At 38.9% G+C, this 22,965-nt stretch overlaps 1 protein-coding gene across 1 annotated transcript; it reads right to left on the bottom strand.

Annotated features, from left to right (window-relative positions):
• Positions 1-305: 305 nt before the first annotated feature.
• LOC147688968 (ranaspumin-like) lies at positions 306-19,935 on the bottom strand. Its single transcript, XM_086939849.1, has 7 exons — positions 19,844-19,935; positions 14,991-15,079; positions 14,180-14,245; positions 4,917-4,976; positions 4,563-4,616; positions 1,801-1,866; positions 306-428 (listed from the first exon to the last, which is right to left on the bottom strand). Exons 1-7 carry the CDS (start codon positions 19,890-19,892, stop codon positions 306-308), a joined length of 507 nt encoding a protein of 168 aa, XP_086795975.1. The 5' UTR covers positions 19,893-19,935.
• Between the last annotated feature and the right edge of the window lie 3,030 nt (positions 19,936-22,965).

Raw genomic sequence — 22,965 nt, 5'->3', positions numbered from 1 at the left:
TTAATACCTTCAGGTCGGGTTTGCTCTATATAAATCTGCAAAAAAGAAAAGTAAAAATATATTTGGTGACAGGAATGGGGCATGAGTTGGATCCAAATAGTGGATTGGGCCCGGTTACCTTTGCATTTAGAAGAAATTTCCGCAAAAAGTCTCTGAGATTGTAGCAGTTCAGATGGACCAGGCATGAGGCAGTGTCCAAGGAGAAGGCATTGTTTTTGAGAGCCAATAGATGAAGTCTCAGTTAAGATTGACATTTTCGGGCTTAGTCTCTTTTTGGAATTTGAAATTGTACAGCTGTTAAGGCTTTAAGATATAGCCAAGGACAGCTCCACCAGGCCGGGTACCCTCTCAACAAGATTTGCTGCTACATAGAATAACAGTTTCAAACAGAAAATGTGACCACTTTTTAGTTTAATTATGGTCTGAACCTTAAATGGGAGAAACAAAAATGTGAAGGGTGGAATGTTGAATTAACATCAACCACTGGTTATAATGCAGGGCCTCACTCAGTACAATATTTTGTAGCTCACTGTGACACTCTAGACATAAGGGACCCTTTGAAGATCAGAATTAGCCTGTTGCATGGCCCTTCATAGGGAGAACTTGTCAATAGATGCAGAATACCCTGCATAGTTAAACCTTGTTTGTTAAAGTAGAGCAAAGTTGCAGCGATCAGCCCTTGCTGGGAAAATAGTGTAGGCTTACTGAAACCTCTTCAGCTGAGGATTTCTGGCTCATAAGAGTACTTTTTTCCCCAGATGTGTAACTCATTAAAAAACAATAATGTGGTGTATTTATTTTTGGGAATTAGTGAAACACAACATATCACTGAATCCTCCAGACAAACTAATCATGCCCATATGTATCTGTGAGCGTGATGGAAAATGTTCTAGATGACTGTCCAAAGACAATATTCTGCAGAAAGCCTCCAAAATGAGAAAGCTTGAAAGAAGGAGGGTTGTTAAATAGTTTGATGGATGAGTGAAGGAGATTTGAGTTGGATTGAAGTTTCTGACAGTGAGAGGCAATTAGGAGAAATTTTGTGGCAATAGATCTGAACAAGGACATGGATCCTTAACAGGGAAGTAGCGATGGAAGTTGGGTATTGATCTCAGTCGTAACTGAGTGTAGAAAGTGCATTTGACAGCCAGCCTTTGGAGCGCTTGTATTTCTTTTATCAAATGACCACTTGTATTTTCAAGAAATTTGCTAATGTCATGGATGAAGAAGTGCATAGTGCAGCTAACGTCAAAACAGTAAAGAGCTTTAGAAGATACAATAGTGAGGATTTCTGTGAGAACAGCATTAAAAGTCAGCATCTTGCTCTGGCTAGAATATCTAGTGGTGGTCAGTAAAGAGTGATGGTTGGAGACAGAGCCAAAATCTTCAAAATCCTTATATGTTTCTTCTCTGGAGGATACTGTAGCAGTTTAAGGGCTGCCTTTCCTAGTGTACGTACTTATAGTTTGAGCATGTTTCTTTGTAGCCAGTGAGGTTTAATGGAAACATTCTTTAATTTCCAAGTTTAATTGCAAAGTAGAAGCCTAAATGCCATAGGGGGCTCTGAATACAGCCATGCATTTTCATTTAAGAGGAAACTTGGGACAACATGTAAATATATTTATTTTAAGATTTCAGCCAGCAATTCCTGCATATACAGTGTGGGGTCAGGGAAGATTCATGCCTCCTGTCTTGTTTGCTTACATTGGTCCTTATATTTCAAAGCATCAGGAAATTATGTATTTAATTGTCAGTCAAAAGCTAAATTGGGCAGCAATTCTAACACAAATAAGTTATTACCAGAAGATCTCTGACTGGATCACGGAGTTTTTGCAGAGCCTTTCCAACTTCAGCCGCAATTGTCTCCTAGAAGACAACAGAGAAACTGTAAATGATGTGAGCTTGGATTGTCCTCCAATCCAAAAAATGTTAACTGCATGAATCTCTTACATGAAATAAATTGAGCTGAACCACAAAACATTTTTGCCCTTGGCTATTATATGTCCTTGGTGATAAGTGAGGAAGTGCTTGGCGCAAACACTTTTACCCCTATATTATAAAAACAGATTTTGGGTTTGGCAATATGTGTAAATAAATGCTTATATATAAGTGTTGTGTTGACAGTTTTAATCTGGTGATATTCTATTTCTAGTTTGGTCTGTTGTGTTTTGCTATAATTACACTGTGCTGTTTCCTTACTCCAGAAGTTGTGTTGTATTCTCTTTTGACTGTTGTGTTCTCTTTATGTGTCAGTTGTGTTGTTCTATGCTGTTGTTTATTTTAAATACATCAACGCCGTCATCCTCATTTCCAGTCATTTGGAGAGCTTTGTTTTACATTTACAGTGACAAACATCTATTATCCTTTGTCCAAAGTGGTAAAAAACCGCTGTATTTTAACTTTTTAAGAACTCAGTCAGCTCAAAACTGTGACACAGACCTTTCTTAAGTTAGCACTGTCTGTGCTCACTTTATGTGAGATGAAGCTCTTAAACCTACATAAACAAATGCTTTTAATTCTGTTTCTGTTTAGTACTGAGTTACTGCTTCGGACCCCATGAAAATCCTAATTTGATAACCATCCCACCATGTTGCTACAGACATTTTTAATTTTCCCACATCCAAATTTAATTTGGACTAGAAAAGTTATTTCAAGATTAATGATTTCTGAAAATACAGATTCCTCCATTAACAAATACCATTTCCAAGTTTTATTTAGACTTTTGCCATGTATCAAATGGAGCCTGCTGCCCACGTCTGCTCACAGTTTACAAACTCTAATCAACCCTGTGCTGCTTGCACATTCACCACAGTGTCAGCAGCAGAGACTTATATTGTGTGAGGAGAATGGATTTCCAGTCTTCTTAAAGCACTCTGAATGTCATAGTTATGGGCATGGTATTCATCTACAAGAAGTCCTTTTGAAATTTCACCAAAGGGATTATTTGGTACATGTTCATAGCAATCAATACATGCCAAGGCATGAAACATCTCAGAAGTCTACACAACACAGCTTCTTAAAGTTAGTCATGGGTGCTATGGTGCAGAATGGTAACAGGAAGACACACATGAGAATACTACAGAAGCATGGAAAAACATAACTGACAAAATGTGAGATTTTAGTAATGCACATGATAGGGAAAACGTACCAACCTGGCTTCACTCATTGGGAGCTTCCACCCAAAAAATGAAATTGTTCCTAAGCACTGACACCAACACCAGACCTACTGATTCTTCCAATCTATGTTGAAGAATCAAAAAGATTCAATAAAGTATAATGGCGTGTATTAGCGAACCAGTATGAATATTTTCGCTGCAAACAATCATTGAAGTGGGCCTAAAACTTCCAGGAACTCCAAACACATGTTCCGTTTTAGTACTGTTACTTTATCAAGTTCTTGGGTCGAAAGACCATGGAGGTCATTACGATGGTGGTGAGCCCGCCACTGACAGGCTGTTGGTTGCTGCTTCACCACCATCGTGAGGCCATTTTCCGCACACCATATTAGGATGGGGGCAGCACCGTGGTGGTCCGAAACACCGACTGCCACGTATTCGACTGCCTCCAAGAGCCCGCCGGTTCTGTGTAGTGTCTCAACTTGTAATATATGACATGGTGCCACACCGCTGGTGAGATTATAATGCTTGCTCCCCACCAGCTTTTCAATGGCGGTTCACCCGCCAGGGAAATGCTAGTGGAATTGCCTTTGGGGGCCCGTTGTGGGCAAACCTTGTGCAGGGGCAGTTTGCTTTTGCACTTGGGGGCAATTGGTTCCCCCCTGCAGTTTTCCTGCACCATGTGTCAGATACCACGTGGTGCCTGCCGCATAGTGCAGGGAAAACCAAAACCTGCCTTTTTTCCATTGCAGCAGGTGCTGCAGCCAGCAGCAGCTGCTGCAATGGAAAAAATGCCTTTTGAGTCTGCCATGGTGGTGGCCACATTGTAATTGCAAATGTGGGACCACCACCTTATAGCTGGGCGGTCCTCATCCACAGGAAGTTGGCTGATGGACAGAAGTCTGTCAGCCATCATAATTAGGCCCTGTATGGGTTATTAAAATCAGGGTGTGAGCAATAATTATAGAAGTACATAACATCTACACCAAAGTGAAGTGACTTTACATCTGGGCTAGTCGCAGGAGTAAGACTGAAGCACACTCCTAGGTCAGCCATATTGGGTTTAGACCTCTTGGTGTGGAGGGCTATATATCATCACCTGAGAGTTGAGCTATCATGTACATTGAGCTGGTGCAGCCTTATCAGAACTATCAAAGTGCTGCAATGGAGGGTTTATAAACCCCTTTAAAAGAGCTATCCTCACCGTGAAGATACCCAACAAGTACTGTACTGCGATACTTGTGGGGGACATCACCAGAAAGAGACATCAAATTCTGAACTGAGATTCTCAGTGGAGACATCACCAGAGACAATTAATATAGAACTCCACTGAGGTACCGAGGTGAGACATCTCCAAAGACTGAAAATGTGAGTCAAGGATAGAATAGGAGATAAGATATAATTCTGGAATGGGAGAACAAAACAAGCCAGCAATTAGGAACTTACCAATGTTGGATTTCCACCTAACAGAAGATGATCCACAGCACATCCAGTGTGTTCCTGAAAATAATAAAATAATTCAACAAATGTTTTCACAACTATAAGCTTCCTAAATGACACAGCACAAGAAAATTGTATATGTGATAGGTTGTGAACAAAATAATTAGACTAAAACAATACAAAGATATGATTGCACACTAGTCTTTAAAATATCATAAATTGCAATAGTTTCACTGACATAGGATTATAAAATGAAAAAATACTGCAATGATGGATCTTATTTTTGCCACTGAAAAATGATTCTGAAACACCTCTTAAAATAAAGAGAATTAATACGAAAATATTTTAGCAATACTCTACCAGTGTGTATTTGACTTCAGCTAAAAGGTTGGTCCATTCTTCCAGGCTGCAATCATGGTCCTGGAGAAAAAGATCAGAAATTAATCACAAATGACACACAGAGTTCATATCTGCAAGAGAAGGGAAGGATGCATGATTTCAGCAGGAAGGATATTTTATTAATTGAGTTTCATAGTACTGACTGCCTGTGTGGATCTCAATAGATAAAGTAAAAGCATTCCAATAGTTCCAAGAGGAGCAGCTCTCCCTTCCTCCAGCAGTGCCACAGACATTGGTTACTATTATTTCTATATAACAGATATGTTGCCTTCAAGACAACTTGATAGAATGATTATGTCTTCTTTGCTTCATTTAATTACTCATCTGAAGTTCTGTACTTCCTTTGAGACTTTTGACAATAATGTATGTGCAATAACTATTTAAAAATATCACAATTGTGAATATTATTGCAATATTTCATTGCATGTGAGAGTATCAACAAATCTTACTGTTATGAATTAAAATGAAAAATTTGCTAACAACCCTGTACATGTATTGTAAAGTTAGTTCATCAATTCATCAGAAATGCTGGCACCCATTAGAAGGCTAAGATGTGTACAGCACTCTAAGTGTTCACACTGCGGTACGATTTGCACAGACTGGTGAATACTGATGTATGTACAGTAAAGAGTGTAGTAGATATTAGGGTGTAGAGTGAATAGAGTGTGGATATGTATGCTAAGCTGCAGAAAGCAAAGTCTGGCAGAAAGGACACAGTCGAGACAAAGGGATGGCCAGCGATGCTCCTTGACTTGTAGTGCAGATAGAATCAACGTTCCTGGGGTTTAGATTATCTCGAGCAGTGGCATCTGGCACTAATAAAATGTGATTGGGCAGAAAGTTAAATATAAAGTTACAGTGAACTTGAACCAAACATGGGGTAGATGGGGGAAAGAAAGCTCTTTTCTCGCTCGCAAGTACATTTGAAAGCTGGCTATAAGTTGTTTTTTAAAAAAAGTAAAATGAAAATTTACTCAGAAAGACTCAGCACTCTCCTTGCAGTCATGCGGAATCATCACTCACACTGCCCTCGCACAGACACACTGCCCTACTTACCTTGCACTTTGAGGAAAATGGACTGCATTCCCCAAAAAATGTTGCTTTATTTAAAAAGCAAACGCAGACATGGTGGGCTGCTGCCCCCAGCAGGTCACCATCCCTCTATTCTTGCCCATTGCCAATGGGTCACAAATTGAAACCTGCCTCATAAATATTGCTGAGGCAGGTCATTTGTGACCCCCTTGGAAATCGTAAAATGTGACTAAGCAATATCAGTACCTTCAGCTTTGCAAGTCACAAGAAATCCCAATTTGTGACGGATTGGTTGTACATCTGGCCCTAAAATGGCCAGCGGAGTGGGTAAGACCGGAGCTGATGGCCGACCCCCTGGGATGTTCCGATTGGGAGAAGTGAAGATCAGGATCATCAACAGCGACAGCTACGATGTAGCTAAGACCTGAGGGTCCAGGGCATTTTGAAAAAACCCTGGTCCTTCAGGTCTCTGCTACGCAGCATCAGTCATGGTTTTCACTCCTGGCCTCTTAAGTAACCCTGTGTGCAATACAGTCTTCCTGTGGGTTTTACTGAGATGAGGGTTTACATATCTTGATGTGTTCAAAAGGCTATCGGACATCCTGCCCTGTGCGAAATTACTTCCTTGGGAGCTCTGCCTCAACACACCCACCGGATGATGGCTCTTGAGAACATGTGTGAGCAAGAGAAACTCCTGTCAATGAAGCAGAATGCGAGGGGACTTATACACTATGAAGAATGTTTTGCCACTCCAATGCCTCCTAGTTGCTACAATTGGATCCCTGGGTTCTGACTGCTCCGTGTGTTAATTGGGTCACATTATTTTTGTTCTTCCTTGGGAATGAAAAGACAGATTTAAAAAGTTGTACGGCCAGAAAAAGCGTATCAGTATATCTCAAATATGGTTACCCTTATATGTGTCTTGAGCCCAGAATAAGCTGAAAACACAGAGGACAAAACAAAGGCATCTTTGGCACATTTACAACTCTGTAGAGGTTGGAATGCATACTGCAGCTAGTATATAGTGCAGGGACAGATAGAATCATGAGAAACTAGAGTACGCATAATATGAATTCAGAAAACAGCTACCCATCGGGGCCTACAAGCAGACACTCTGGGCTGGAGAAGACACAGAAAAAATCTGCCCTCTTCAAACTTCTGTGAGGAAATGAATCACTTGACTCTGCTAGTAACAAAAGTATGACCAATCAATGTAAGGCTTAAAAATAAAGCCATACAGCGATGGGCCATGTTCTGTAGTAATCTCTAGTGCTGGGTTGCCCCCTTGGAGTTTATCTGTGCACTTCTTAAATGGGATTGCATTGTATTGTATTGTATTGTTAATTGTATTGTACCCTCCACTGCCTTCTAAGCACTCGTCAGTGCAAATAGGTCAGCTTTAAAAACAACAAATACATGCATTGCTTTCATGTGGATTTTATTAAGAATGAGAGCAAAGCAAATAATTACTGTGACCAGATGAACCCAGTGCTTCAAATGAGACTGTGCCAGCTGTGCTGTGTTTCCCTCTGGCTCCTTAGCAGCGCAGGTTCGAGAAGCTAAAAGTAACCATGTCTGGTTGACCACAGTAACAGACCTGTCAAACCCGATGTGCGCATCAAGCTGTAGTTGCTGACTACCTATCAGCTGGATTAGTCATGCCATATCCCACCCAGATACATTAACAACACAATGCTGGAGTAAATCTAATACTTTTGGGTAATGGCAATGTGTGAGGGGGCTTGCAACTGAGGTGGGAGGTAAACACCATAAAATCTAATGAAGGAACCGCCCCTGATATATAGTGGGAGTCATACTGCTGTAGAGTATAAATGGGGTGTAGAGCACATAGAATGGTCAGCAACCAGGTGCAGAACATAAAATGCTATCAGCAATAAGTATGGGGGACACAGTGCTAAGCAGTGAGGTGCCCGGCACACAGAAAATACAGTGGTAGAAGGTAGGTGAAATGCACTAAGCATGGTAAACAGGGAGTTGTAGGTGATACAGCCTTGTAAATATATTTTATAAGAGGTCACACCAAGTGACAAACATTACTGCGTGGGTCAGTGTACTGGGCTACCAGTACTAAAAACAAAAATCATGATTGGGGAACATTTGTAGCTTTAAACGATGACTTCACAGGAGAGATTTATATAAGGACCGAGACACACCATTGAGTGTAATTTAAGAGATTTGTGTGAATTCTAGATGGAATGTTGGGTATGTGGAAAGTGATAAGGCATACCTACCACCCTAATTCTTCTGGAAGCAGTGATGTGATTTTTAGATTCTGGCTACAGAAATGCCTGAGAATAATACTAATCAGTGTTCCTTCACAGTGCTTGGACAAACAATTTAACATTTCATAGTTCTGGAAATAGCAAATATTACTAGAACCTGGTGTAAGGGTTCTCCATTTCTCCATCTTGGAGTAATGAACATTTGAATGGAATTGAGGTATTTAAAGCCTTTGTCTAAAATGTACACACATATTTTGTTAAAAGGCAACTAACCCAGTGTAGTAATCCACTCCAGGATAGTTGAATAAAGAAGATTTATTTCAGCAGAGAAACACAGTACAGCATCTGCTCAGCAGGACAGGTCCAGTAGTTATACAGACTGGAATCTAGAACCCTTGACCCATAGTAACAGATTGTAGTGCAAGGTTTGTAAAGCAACAATAGGCAGAACTTACTTAAAGAGATACATACATCATTGCATGTAGAATACAACACATCTTATCCCTAAAAAGAAAAAGAAAAGAAGGAAAACAGTTCAAAGAAAAAGAAGCGGAAGGAAAAAGATAAAAGAAAGAAGAGAACAGAAGAAGCAAGAAGCATTTAGGCGTATAATGGAAAGGGCAAACATTTTTACAAAAGGAAAAAAACAAACATTTTTGTAGAACAATAAAAATGTGAAAAATATAGATAAGTGAATCAATTTCTAAACCTAAGTGGTACACTGACACTTCTCTTGTTAATTTTGACCCTAGAAGAAACAGAATCATTTTTAACAGGAGACTTAACATTGTCAAAAGCAGGAGTGTGAAGATTAGAACACTTAACCACACGTCTGACATTCCAGACTTTGCCATCATTAGTTATAACGCTGTGGGTGTTAACTTTTACAACTTTTCGAATAGGCCCAAACTTGGAAGCCCCTTTAATCAAAAACCCAGGTTTGCGTATCCTGACAAGATCTCCCACTACAAAATCAGGAACTCTTACATTGTACTTAGAATCATGATATTCCTTCATCTTTTCCTGATGATGTTTGACTCTCAAAGAAGTGCTACGCACGTCAGCAGGAGAAGAAACAGCAGAAGAACTAAACTTCTCTTTCATCCACCATGGACACAACTTTGACACAGGTTCCCTTCCTCTCAATAAACGGAAAGGACTAAGCTCAGTAACTGAGTGGGGAGTTATTCTATACAGCCATAACCTTTCTCTGATAATTTTTTTCCACACATTGGGAGTCTTCCTTGCCCATTCAACAGCATCTTTCAAGACGCGATTAAACCTTTCTACCTGTCCATTACCTTGTGGTTCGTAAAGGGGTGTAGTGATATGTTTAATCCCACAAGACTTGAGATAATCCTCAACTTCAGTAGAAATCAATTGCACCCCATTATCGGTAATCAAAACCTCAGGGCTACCTTCTCTTGCAAAAACTTCTCTGAGGAATTCAACAATGACCTGCGAGGAAGCAGAAGACACAAACCTAACTTCAGGCCATTTGGAATGGTAGTCTATTAACACCAATGCAAAACGGGCATCTTGAGGTAGACAATTGAAAGGACCGGAAATATCAAGTGCCAGCTTCCTCCAAGGATTCTCTGGCCAGGAAATAGGTATGAGTGGGGCAGGGTAGGTCTTCAACATTTTATCACTGCTGACACATATAGAGCATTCACGAACCACTCTGTCAATCATCTTATCCATTCCTGGCCACCAAAAACTAGTTCTCACTAATCTCTTCATGGAGGACATACCTAAATGGCACTCATGAGCAAGCCTAATAATTTCCTCTTGCATATCCTCAGGAGGCACACATTTTCCGTTTTTGAAAACCAAATCATTGTCAACTTCTAATTCACTAAGCACTTGATGAAAAGACTTCAACTCTGGAGGTACCATGTTGCTATTGGGCCAACCCTTCAAGATATACTCTTTAAGAGTACTCCAATTCTTGTCACGTGTGACAGCATTATCCCAAACAGATTCTGAAATGGAAGAAAATTCATCTCCTAAAAAATCCCTTAAAGAGGCAACAAACTCAACATCCTCTTGTCCTTTGTCATCTGCAATAGGATTAGATTCACAAGGAAGCCTAGAAAGACAGTCGGCCGTAACATTGCTCCTTCCAGGAAAATACTCTACCTCAAAATTGTACTCTTGTAAGCGAGACATCAGTCTAGCAATCCGTGCTGTGGCGTTCCGACCACCACCAGGGGAAAGTATGGAAACCAGCGGTTTATGGTCCGTTTTCAATAGAAAACGACTACCCCATAGAAAATTCCGAAAATGTTCTACTCCCCAGACACATCCTAAAAGCTCTTTCTCAATGACAGAATACTTCCTTTCTGTTTCATTCAAAGTACGGGAAGCAAACGCCACACACCACTCATCATTCCCACACTTTTGTGATAAAACCCCTCCTAACCCATACTCACTAGCATCAACAGTGACCACACACAGTTTATTGACACAGAACGGTTTCAATGTAGGAGCATTGGCAATATCATGCTTGATGACTTGAAAAGCAGACTCTTGTTTCTCACCCCAGTAAAATTCTACTTTCTGTCTTGTCAACTCTCTCAAGGGTTCCATCTTGGTTGCAAACCCTTTAATGAACTTGCTATAGTATTCACACAAGCCATTGAAAGAGAGTAACTTTTCCTTGTTGTCAGGACATGGTGCTTTAAGAATAGCTTCAACTAAACATTTCTTCGGAACAACACCATTGCCCGTAAGGGTGTGTCCAAGATATTCTACAGACTCACAAAACATTTTGCACTTGTTGTCCTTTAGTGTGAGACCATGCATTCCTAACCTCTTACAGACCTCCATGACATGATCTTTGTGAGACACATTATCAGGAGAGAACACAAGAATGTCGTCTTGAAAACACCTCACAAACTTGTAGAGATCTTTAAAAATATGATGCATAGTGCGTTGGAAAACTGATGCCGCAGAGGCCAAACCAAAGGGCATTCTTTTATACTGAAATAAACCCTCAGGAGTGAGAAAAGCTGTCATCTGCTTGGATTCATCTGCTAACACAATTTGGTGATATGCTGATCGCAAATCAAATGTGGAAAATACTTTCGCTCCCTCCAACATACATACAACCTCGTTTATATTAGGAAGGGGATGGCAGTCCACTATAATGTTTGAGTTGAGGGCTCTTAAATCTACACATAGCCTGAGACTTTGGTCAGATTTTCGGGCTAAAACGATGGGCGAAACCCATTCGGAGGATTCAACTTCTTCAATAATGTCATCATCAATTAAATTTTTCAACAGTGTTTTAAGATCATCTCTGACATTTATGGGAACATTTCTTAACTTCTGTGTAACAGGAATGGTTCCTTTCTTAAGTCTGATCAGGTGTTGAAAATTATGTAACTTTCCCAATTTCTTTGAAAAAACTTTGGGAAACAACTTAATGATCTCATTTATCCATGTCTCAGTACCAGTTATAGCTTTAACAGAGTGAGTTTCTTTCACACAATCATCAATCATAACAATGGGATCTAATTTCCTGGGATTGAGAGTAATACCAAAACTCCATTGATCTCTCCATCCAAGCACATTCACTCCTTTTGTAGCAACGTATATCTTAATGAACCTCATTCGACCTCTAAAAAGCATGTCTGCTCCCAAATATCCTTCCATAGGGATAACAGACTCAAGGAAAGTTCTGGCAATTATGTCAGGAACTTTAAGATCCTCAAGATTGACAATGCCCTCAAACATTTCAGTGAAATATTGCTTGGTGATGATTGTCCAAGGCGAACCTGAGTCAGCCATTAATTTAAGATCTACACCTAAAACATGTACTATACATTCAGGTTGTTTAAGATGAATCAAATCTTGTTCATTATTATCAACAATTGAAACAACTATTCCTCTTTCACAAACATTCTCATTATCTTCCCCAGGAACATCAACCTCTTGCAAAGAATCAGTAACAAAAGAAACTCTATTCTTATTAATATTTCCCGAAGTGGTTCCTGTAGTGGTTTTGCATAAATTACTAAAATGTCCTTGTCTACCACATCTGTTGCATTCCTTTCCAATAGCAGGACATTTGGGAAAGGACGCACCATGACTAGGACTACCACATCTGAAACAATGAAAAGACTTGTCATTCTTTTTGTAAGGACATTGAAAAGAATAACTGGCACGTTGAGTTTTATTGGAAGATGACGCAGAAGAGGCGGATGACGCAGAAGAGGCGTCAGATTTGACAGCACATACTTCGGAGGAACTGTCTTTGTCCTTTTTATCCAAACATTTTATCCATTTGTCTGATTGTTCAATAGCTTTAGCTGTAACAATAACATCTTTTAAATCCGGATCTCCCATAATCCATAACTTTTCCTGGATTTTCTTGCTTTTGGTATGGACTATGATTTGATCTCTGATCATCTCATCAGAGATAGGACCAAAATTACAGTTAGTGGATAAATAACGCAAAGCTGTTAAAAAATCATCAAAAGTTTCAGACTCCTCTTGAGCTCTAGTATAAAACTTATAGCGATTCAAAGCCACACTAAAAGTAGGTTTAAATCTAGCTTCAAGACGAGTCATAGCATCATCAAACACATTTCTGTCTCCTCCCCCATCATGTAAAGGAAGTGTTCTGAATACTACTTGACCTTCAGAACCCAAGGAATGTAATAAGATGTTCTTTTTCCTTTCTTGTGAAAATCTCTCCCCATCTATGGCTTTTAAGAAAGTCAAAAATTCCTCTTTCCAACGAATCCAAGGAATAGGGGGTTCTCCTTTGTTTTGTAGAAATTTAGGGGGGGGGTCAAACTGCATGTTTGATAGAATGTTTGAGTTAATGAATATTTGTAAATTCAATTAATTTTGAATGTGCCATGTAAAATAGTATTTGTTAAAAATCAGGAATAAATAACAGTAATAAATGTCAAACCTGTAGAAACTGACTTTCCTTGGAAAAGAAACGATCTTTCTGTGTAAAACACGAAGAGTTTTATTCCTTGCGCGAAAGAAACGCGCTACACGCGATGCAGAGCTTCGTTGCCAAGCAACCGGTAAATAAAAATGGTGTCGGCGTGTGCGTGATGACGTTGAGTGCACACGTAGTACCAGTGAGTTGAGCTTGATAGACTGTCGCGCGTGAGGACAACAATGATGTGCAGGCGCGAGGTGAAGCCGTTGTGGTAGCAGAGCAGTAATTTTAAAAGTAAGCGCTCTTAAAGTTGCATGAAAAGCAATGTCGAAGTTGTTAAAAGAATCGGAAAGTCAATCGGAAAACAGGAATCGTTTCTGGGAGATAGAAATTTGCGAGGCACTCGTGTAAGATTTAAACGGTGCGCGGAAAATTTCTAAAGAGGTTTCTCTCAGTCAAAAACGAACAAAGTTAGTGAAATTGTTGAAAATGATTCGTAGATATCAACAATTTAGCGTAGTGAGTAGGAAAATGAGTATACTTAATATGAAAGTCGTTTTGTAGAAAATAAAGTATACTTAACAGGCAAATCCAAAAACGATGAATATGATGCAGCGTAGGTAAAATCCTTTGGTTGCTCCTGTGTTTCCAAATGTAGCAAACCAATGTAGTCGTCGCCAATTTTGTAGTAATCCACTCCAGGATAGTTGAATAAAGAAGATTTATTTCAGCAGAGAAACACAGTACAGCATCTGCTCAGCAGGACAGGTCCAGTAGTTATACAGACTGGAATCTAGAACCCTTGACCCATAGTAACAGATTGTAGTGCAAGGTTTGTAAAGCAACAATAGGCAGAACTTACTTAAAGAGATACATACATCATTGCATGTAGAATACAACACCCAGTAAGCTAAGTTAAGAGATCAATACTGTTCCCGCTGTGAGAGACACATAAAGCTCAGATGCAGACTGCACAGTCCCAGAGGGGTCGTTGATGTCAACATGAACTGTAAATCTATATATTGAGAAGAGAATATTTTTACCTTGCAGTTTTCGTAGGAGCAGAATAGTTTTTGTAAGGCAGTCAGAAGATTTTTCACATCTTTTTTCTAAAAGAAATTTAAAGTACATTTATGAGAAATAATTCATTTACCATGCATTAGTTACCTGGTCCTAGCTGGATTTATCTACTGGGGCTGAAATAGGTCCGCATTGTGTCACACTAAATACTCCAGTGTTTGATGTTGAATCCGGAGATCATCACTAATGCATAATTCTCATGCCCAAATGATGCTTGACTCAATTACATTTCAGAGGGTGGAGTTAATACACCCATGTATATTAATACTGTGACTGTGAATTGTCCTCTGTAATGCCCTGTCTACATTGTTTAAATAAAACCTATTTATTGTCATTTTAATATACGATTAACACAATGCAGATTCAAATCGTGACATTTCCAATGCCTAGCCAGCACGTCTGACACAACATTAGTTCAAGTACACCCTTCCTACAGCTTTAAATAGGTTTTTGCTTCATACCACCATGCACAGTAAAACCTCACTCTTGAAGGGATACAGCAGAACATATGTAATCTCAGTTTCAGTGAAGGTTATTTATTGGGATTACTGTTAGAGCAAATGACATAGCCCGCAGGCATCATTGAACAATCTCCTCTTTGCATGGAGGTACTTATACACTGAGGTATCATAAGGGGCAGGTCAGATTTTAAATGCTCACAACAATGGATCCTAATAGAAGCTACATATTAGTTAACACACAGTAGGCTAATATACTGTGTACTATTCTCTCATGTAATGTTGTAAGCAATGGCAATTTATGTGTTGAACTTACCAGAACTATTTCAAGACAGTTTGTTTCGGGGACCTTTACGCCACTGGGTGGGCGACCATAATCGCCACCTTCATGTTGGTGCACAATACCTGTAATAATAATAATGCCAGTTAAATTTGCTGTATTCACTTTATATATTTTCGTTTCACTACACGCTTTCTCTTACTCCATATATACATCTCCGAGCAATTGTAAACCATGACCAAGCCTACCCCGTGGCACGGCATTTTAATGCAGTACATGACAGGGACCTGTCATGCCTAAGCTATTACGTCATAGATGCAGTGCCACCACTAAAACGGGGAGGCGACAGGGACAAAGCGCTGAGAAAGTTGGAAACCCAATATATTGTAGCGTTGGACAGTAAACAGCCCTATGGGCTCAACGCTATGGAAGACCTTCACAACTTTCTGTAAACTCCTGTTTTTTCCCCCGTGTGTTGTCCATTTGAGTCTCTTCCGGGTTATTTTTATATCTGTGGTTATGAGTTTGGGCTGTACTCCACTCCCAATTTAACGTAACAATTACCATGACTCACTCATCCGGCCAGACACTATTACATTCTAAGCGTGTAACATGAATTTATCGCAATTAACTTAGTAAGTAAGGTGTCGAAGTGAAATGTATTTTTTACCTCTCTTCTTGTATACTTTGTACATAGGTTGTATAGTATTTTCATATCCGTATCCTACATTTTATGTTAAGTTGGGTTATTTTTAGGGTTTTTCTCACAGTTTTTTCCTCGTTCACAACTGAGCACATGTAGATAAATAGCACTGTTACTTCGAAAGAGGAAAAATATTATTTTTTTCTTTTGATGAGTATGTACAGTGTATATAGTATCAATATTTATAATGTATATAAATTCAATGACTTTGAATTATTAATAAATATTCATTACATGAGCTGATGGTTTCATGGTTCAGTTACAATTCACTTAGATTTTAATGTCACATGATTGTTTTACTAGTAGGTTGAATTAATATTCACAAATCTGATGGTTGTATTAACAATATCCGTTACTGGTTACTTTGCATTCATGCTGTAAGGATAAAGCACCAGTCACTCAACCAGCTGCGAGGCTTTTATGCATTCATGCAGTTATGATAAACGGATAATAGCACTAGTCACTTTATCAGCCGTGAGGCACTTCTGCATTCATGCAGCGATGATAACGTTTGTTTACAGACATCGGACAAGTGCAATAGTCAATAATGGAAGCAACAAATGTTTTTATATGCTACATTTTAGCATTATAGAATTATGAAAAATTATACAACATGTATAAATGAAAATAACCAGTTATACAGTATTGTTTCAGGCAAAATGTAACCTTTTTTTAATAAGAAAAGTTTATAGCAGTCTGTTTTTCATTCCATTACGACCTATGTACCTTTTCTATACCTATGTTTCAACAAACCATGTGATACACTTTAGGAGGTGTGGCCCATAGGAGGGGTCAGGGAAAACCAGCATTTAAAAATGACAGGCTGACTTATTTAATGGTGTGTGAACAAGAGTACCAGCTACTTGAAACACGTCGCCAGGAAGGTTTCAAATAAAAACGACATCTTGCCTGATGCCGTGGGGTCTGTCTCCTTCTTTCGCCGCGCCGTTGGTGTGGAAGTTAGAGGGTTTTTCCTTCATATATATATGTGTGTGTGTGTGTATATATATATATATATATATATATATATATATATATATATATATATATATATATATATATATATATATATATATATATATATAATTATATATATATATATAATTATATATATATATATATATATATATATAGATAGATAGATAGATAGATAGATAGATAGATAGATAGATAGATAGATAGATAGATAGATAGATAGATAGATAGATAGATATACACACACACATACATAATTGGGCCAATAACTTATTCAATCTCAGGATTTGACTGAAATCCTTAAATCTTCAAAGTCTCACATCTCTAACAGCTTGTTACAGCTAATTACCATACATCGTTTAGCAGGCAAAGAGCCTGACTTTGAATCGGTTGGTATTTTCCGAGCCGTGTGTAAAGTCCTGTTTGTGTATTGGTCGGAATTTTGAATTGGGAGGTATGTATCATATCCGTTAAACATACCTTACATTAAATATCTCAACTTTCCTTAAATTTTGACAGGGCAAACTTGACTACATTTAACAGGGATATGTGTACAGTATTTACCATACCATATCCAGAGAACATAAAAATCCACATGTTATTCTACAAAACTCTTAATTGGCGATATTTATCAAACCCAATAAATAACGTACCTTAGAGTATCTTTATGTATAAGGTGTGATAAATAGCACCTTGTTTAACACCTTGTGCTACCTAAATATAGAAGGAACCCAGATTATTCAATAGGGCATCTCAGTTGATCGGCTATAGAAGTCTGTAACCTTTCTTGTACTCCATTTTTAAAAAAGTGCTTCTGACACTACTCAGAAATCTCTCCATTTCTAAACTTTATAAAAACAGTACACATATAATTGACTGTGTCCATATTAAAACTGGATCATGTTCATAAAATCATGAAATGTCCAGATTTATGGCCAGTTGCTGGGATTAAGAATTAATTTACAACAGATGTACTATTTTTAAGTCTTCACATTGTACTAAATGCACAGAGCATGCATGAGTAGATCACTAAAGTTTTTCTGTAGTGCCCAAAGTGACAAATGTAACTGTAAGAGATTATTTTAGTGATTTGCATTTTATGTTGAATACATGGATTTATTTGGAGGAACCTTGCAATAAACAATTGTTACAAGACAATTTGTACTATAGAACGTACCCTCCCTGGTTAATTGAACATATTCATCACCACCATGTGAGTGAACAAAACCTAGAACAAAAATACATGACAGTCTGCAATATGCTTTTTAAGATTTCGTACAAACATCTGAAGTTAAATAGGAGTGTGGAATGAACTGTATAAGAGTTTTAATTCACTCAAAAACCTAGTCAATCAGTTACTCTCTCCTTAACCCACTCACAAACACATTCGCTTTTAGACTTGGTGCATCAATTCCTACATAAACTACAGGATCTAGAACATAAAAGACATACACTTTCTAAAAACCATGAAATGCTAAGATATAATATCAGTTGGAAGAATCATGATTCATTTTAAAACACAAGTATCTAGTATTAAAATGTTATTCTTAATGTAAAAAACATGTATGATTGCATAGCAGTGACATTGTTGTTTTACCTGTAGAGATAACATCGCATTTAAGAGATCATTTGATGGATTTGCTCCTGAATTACAACTCCCATATTTATTTAGAGGAATCTCACAGCTAAGCTTTATTGCCAGACCGATTTTGTTAGAATATCCTTAATATTTCACTTAAACGTATTAAAAAAGATCAAGGGTGTCAGTTTTTAAATAATGATTCAAAACCCTAAAATATGAATTTACAGTATCACTGAAAACATGCTTCAATAGCATGTCTATTATCCAACAGTACTCAAGTTAGAAAATAGGTGGCTAGCCTATGTTTTGGAAACAGTTTGCTGTAAGAATGGAAAAATATGTTTTCTTAAATATTTTGAGATGGACCTTTTGTAACAATTTGCAATGAAAATTGTTGTAAGGTACTAGGTTTTGTCATTTAGGAAGGCCAGCAGCGTAGTTTTGATAGATACCAGTGAACACTAATATCCCTAAAGGAAAAGATGGAATTTGGTCTGGATCATCCTCACTGTTTTGTGGATTTGGACCACAGACAGGAGAAGATGGAAAAGTAGCATAGATGTGTGCTCCAGACGTGTTGATTTTGATTATTGGCGAGTTACACAATAATTTCTGATCTGCTGTTCAGTTACACAACAGCAGAGCAGGGGGACCTCTCACAGGTCGAAATGTAATTGAAAAGAGAGTGTCATTGCACCACTTTTGTTAAATATAGATTTGTGAATTTGACCATGACCAGAGCCAAGTCAGCTTGCATATTGTTTATTGCCTATACCATATTATTGATGTATTGTTAACAGGAACCTCAGTTGGAAGACCCACCTTCAGCTAAATCCCTGTAAAACCAGCCACAATTATTGGTGCACTAGCAGGGGTTAATGACATGTTTGAGTAGCATAAATTAAACACAACACTAAAAGGAGGGCTCCATGGATATACTACCCATTATCATTCATGGAGTCGCCAAGCATGTGGATCCTATATCATGCCATACCAGTCAAGGTTATTTGCTTAGAATTAGGTATGTGTGCCATGCTGGACCTTAAGGTTATTGAGGTCAATACAAGTTAAATATGCTTCAATTATGCTTCTACCATTAGTCTTTTCAATGCCACACACCAGTGCTATATAATTCCTTCATTTCCATGTGCAACTCTTTCACTAATATTGATTCAACAAAATATCAGCAGTTAAGAAAGTGAAGACATATTCCTTTTGACACCTGACATCACAGTTTTGACCCCACCCTACCTTTTAAACTTTAATAGTCTCCTTGTTGCTGCTGATAGAGTAATAGCAAGGCAAAAGGCTTAGAATCTCTATACAGGTTAGATATTTACATTTACGTATGACTGCCTTCCTCTGCCAGTCTTCACTATAAAATATGAGTTGAATTTCAAGGCTATGGGTAATGGGAATCTTGGAAGCATCTTAGCATATTGGGCATGGAACTCCCTTAATTCAATTTTCATTATTCCACTGCCTTGAATTTCTAATTAATCAACTCTAAAAGTAGTTGTGTGAGTCAGAAGTGAATGAAGGTGTTAGTTAACAAATGGACAGACAATAAAACAACGATCTTCCTTAGAATAGCAGTACATACAACTCTGTAAAAAAAAAGTTTGTTACCATAGCAAGTGCTAACGCCCACCAGCAGGAACACCACAGCGATCTTCATGTCTGAGAGATGAGACTGTAGTGAGTATTTGACTGCAATACTATGTTCAGGATCTTGGTGAATTTATCAATGCAGGACACCTACATTTATAGTGGAAGCATTGCCTCGATCTCCTCCCAGAGATTCACACCACAGATCAAATGACCACTTTATCAGATTGAATCTTGCTAATTCTCTCAAGCGAGGATAATTTAAATGGTGCCTGTTTCACACACTTGCTATTCTTTTCCAGTTAGTAAACATTGAGGTGTAACTGTCATGTTTCTGTTTGTTGTTCCCTGTTGAAAGAGCACTTAGGCATAAGGAAGAACAGGTTATTTGTCAAAGGGTGCATTTGGTCTAGAAACGCACTGCTATAGTTTTATATTTCTTATCTTTATCATTCAATTTCCTCTGATGTAATACATTTTGATAGCAGCTAAAAGGGTATTGAGTGTGTATTTCCACTTCCAAGGTTTGTTATTTGTTAGGGATTAAGTATACATTTTCTGCAGTAAGAACTTTGCAAAGGGTTTCATTACTGGCACAAACCTACTACAATTAACCATATCTACCTTGTGGCCAAGTGCTAATAAACTCATGGTACATGCACAACGTGACAACTCCAAAGAGGATGTTTCAAACTTAATGCCCCCAAACATAAAAACAATTTAAAGCCCTATGCATGAATCACTGTACCATGACATAACAGAGCTAGCATGTGCCTGAAATATGTAACCTAAACATATAATATTGTGTCGAACACTTCTCATAAACCGTGGCCAACCAAAATGTCATGTTACTGTTTTGAAAACAAAATGACACTGTCAAAATCTACATCTACGGACTTTGCAAAAAAAGGGTCAGTTTTCACTTTGAAAATGTGCGATTTGGCCTATTTCCTGCCGAAGGGCATAAAGCCTACCCACACAAGTGAGGGACCATTTTCTCTGAAGACTTTGGGGAATGCGGGGCGGGTGGAATTTTGTGGATCCATGCAGATTACAGAACTTTCCACCAAAGAAATGTGAGTAAAATATGTTTTTTTTACAAAGTTTGAGATTTGCAAAGGATTCTGGGTAACAGAACCAGGCAAGAGCCAGAGAAATCACTCCATCCTGGAATCCCCTGGGTCTGTAGATTTAAAAAAATCATAGGTTTGCTAGGTTTACGTTGATGCCGGCAGAGCTAAGGTTCAAAATCTACAGCTAGGCACCTTGCAAAAATATTGTTAGATTTTACTGTGAGAATGTGGTGTGTTCATGTTGCATTTTGGGTGGTTTCCTGTCTCAGGCGCTAGGCCTACCTACACAAATTGTGTACCATTTTTCTTGGAAGACTTTGGGGAATGTGAGGAGGGTAGAATTTTTGGATCCACGCAGATTTCAGCGCTTTCAAAACAGAAATTTGAGTAAAATATGTTTTTTCACAAACTTTGCGGTTCGCCGGCTATTCTCGGTACCCAAGTCACCCCATCCTGTATTGTCCTGGGTGTCTAGTTTTAAAAGATGTATAGGTTTGCTAAGTTTTTTTAGGTGCCAGCGGAGCTAGCATTCAAGATCTACAGCTAGGCACTTTTCAAAAAAAGGGTCTGTTTCACTGTGAAAATGTGGTGTGTCCACGTTGTGATTTGGCCCATTTCCTGTCACAGGGCGCTAGGCCTATCCACACAAGTGAGGTACCACTTTTCTCAGAAGACTTTGGGGAATGTTGGGTGTGTGAAATTTTGTAAATCCATGCAGAATCCAGAACTTTCCACCGCAGAAATGTGAGTAAAATATGTTTTTTCACAAACTTTGAGGTTTGCAAGGGATTCTCAGTAACAGAACCTGGTGGGAGCCAGACAAGTCACTCCATCCTGTATTCCCCTGGGTGTCTAGTTCTCAAAAATGTATAGGTTTGCTAGGTATCCCTGGATGCCTGCAGAGGTAGGGTTAAAAATCTACAGCTAGGCTCATTGCAAAAAAAGGGTCCGTTTTCAGTGTCAAAATGTGGTTTGTCCATGTTGCGTTGTGGTGGATATCCTGTGGCGGGCAGTAGGCCTACCCACACAAGTGTGGTACCATTTTTCTTGGAAGACTTTGGGGAATGCGGGGCGGGTGGAATTTTGTGGATCCATGCAGATTCCAGAGCTTTCCACCACAGAAATACCAGGAGATTGTGTTTTTTTACAAGGTTTGAGGTTTGCAAAGGATTCTGGGTAACAGAACCAGGTGAGAGCCAGAGAAATGACTCCATCCTGGAATCCCCTTGGTCTGTAGATTGAAAAAATTATAGATTTGCTAGGTTCACTGTTAGAAATGGGGTTTCCAGTTGGCTAAGTCTTGCGCCAAAGCCAGGCAGAAACCACCACTCTACTCAGGGCAAGGGAGTTACATGCCAAAGATAACCCCTGCTCACCCTATAGCTAACATGACACACGAGCAGTAAGGCTTATCCCGGAGGCAATGTAGGTTAAGTATTTGCGCACCCACCCACCAGCGACAACATACCAAGGCCCACCACAAAGAAAACTCCACAAAAGGTATATATATAAAATAGCCTCTGTATTATACCAAACACATTATATAATAAAGCCACACTTTACAATGTGTCATAGGCACGGGCAGAATGTACAGGGGATTATGTACATGGGACAGGGCCACGTGGGCCTCTGTCAGGAATAAGCACTTTTAGAACTAGCACTTGGTAGAAATTAGCAATTTGTAGGAATAAGGTTTAGCACATGGCACCTATGTAGCAAATGTACCTATAGCACCTAATAGCAAATGTAGCACACAATCAGCAACCACTGGTAAAAGGTAAGTACCATAAACCAAACAAAATAATCGGAGGGTCCAAGGGCGAGTTTAATGACCCACACTAGGTACATGCCCCAAAACCATATAACTCAACACACAAAGGGTACCTAGAGGTCAAAGCAAATCTGTCATTCAACTGTGGATACCAACCCCAACACCATACAGATAACACAGTGGGAACAGACAGTGCGGACTAGGTGTGATAGTGATTGAGTTAAGACTCAAGAGCATAGGGAAACATTCCCATCAGAAGCCACACTGTACCGCCCTCTTTCACATCATTTGGGTACTCC

This window comes from Lissotriton vulgaris, chromosome 10 (genome assembly GCF_964263255.1).
Source record: "Lissotriton vulgaris chromosome 10, aLisVul1.2, whole genome shotgun sequence".
Lineage (NCBI taxonomy): Eukaryota > Metazoa > Chordata > Amphibia > Caudata > Salamandridae > Lissotriton > Lissotriton vulgaris.
This window is presented reverse-complemented; position numbering and strand designations above follow the sequence as displayed.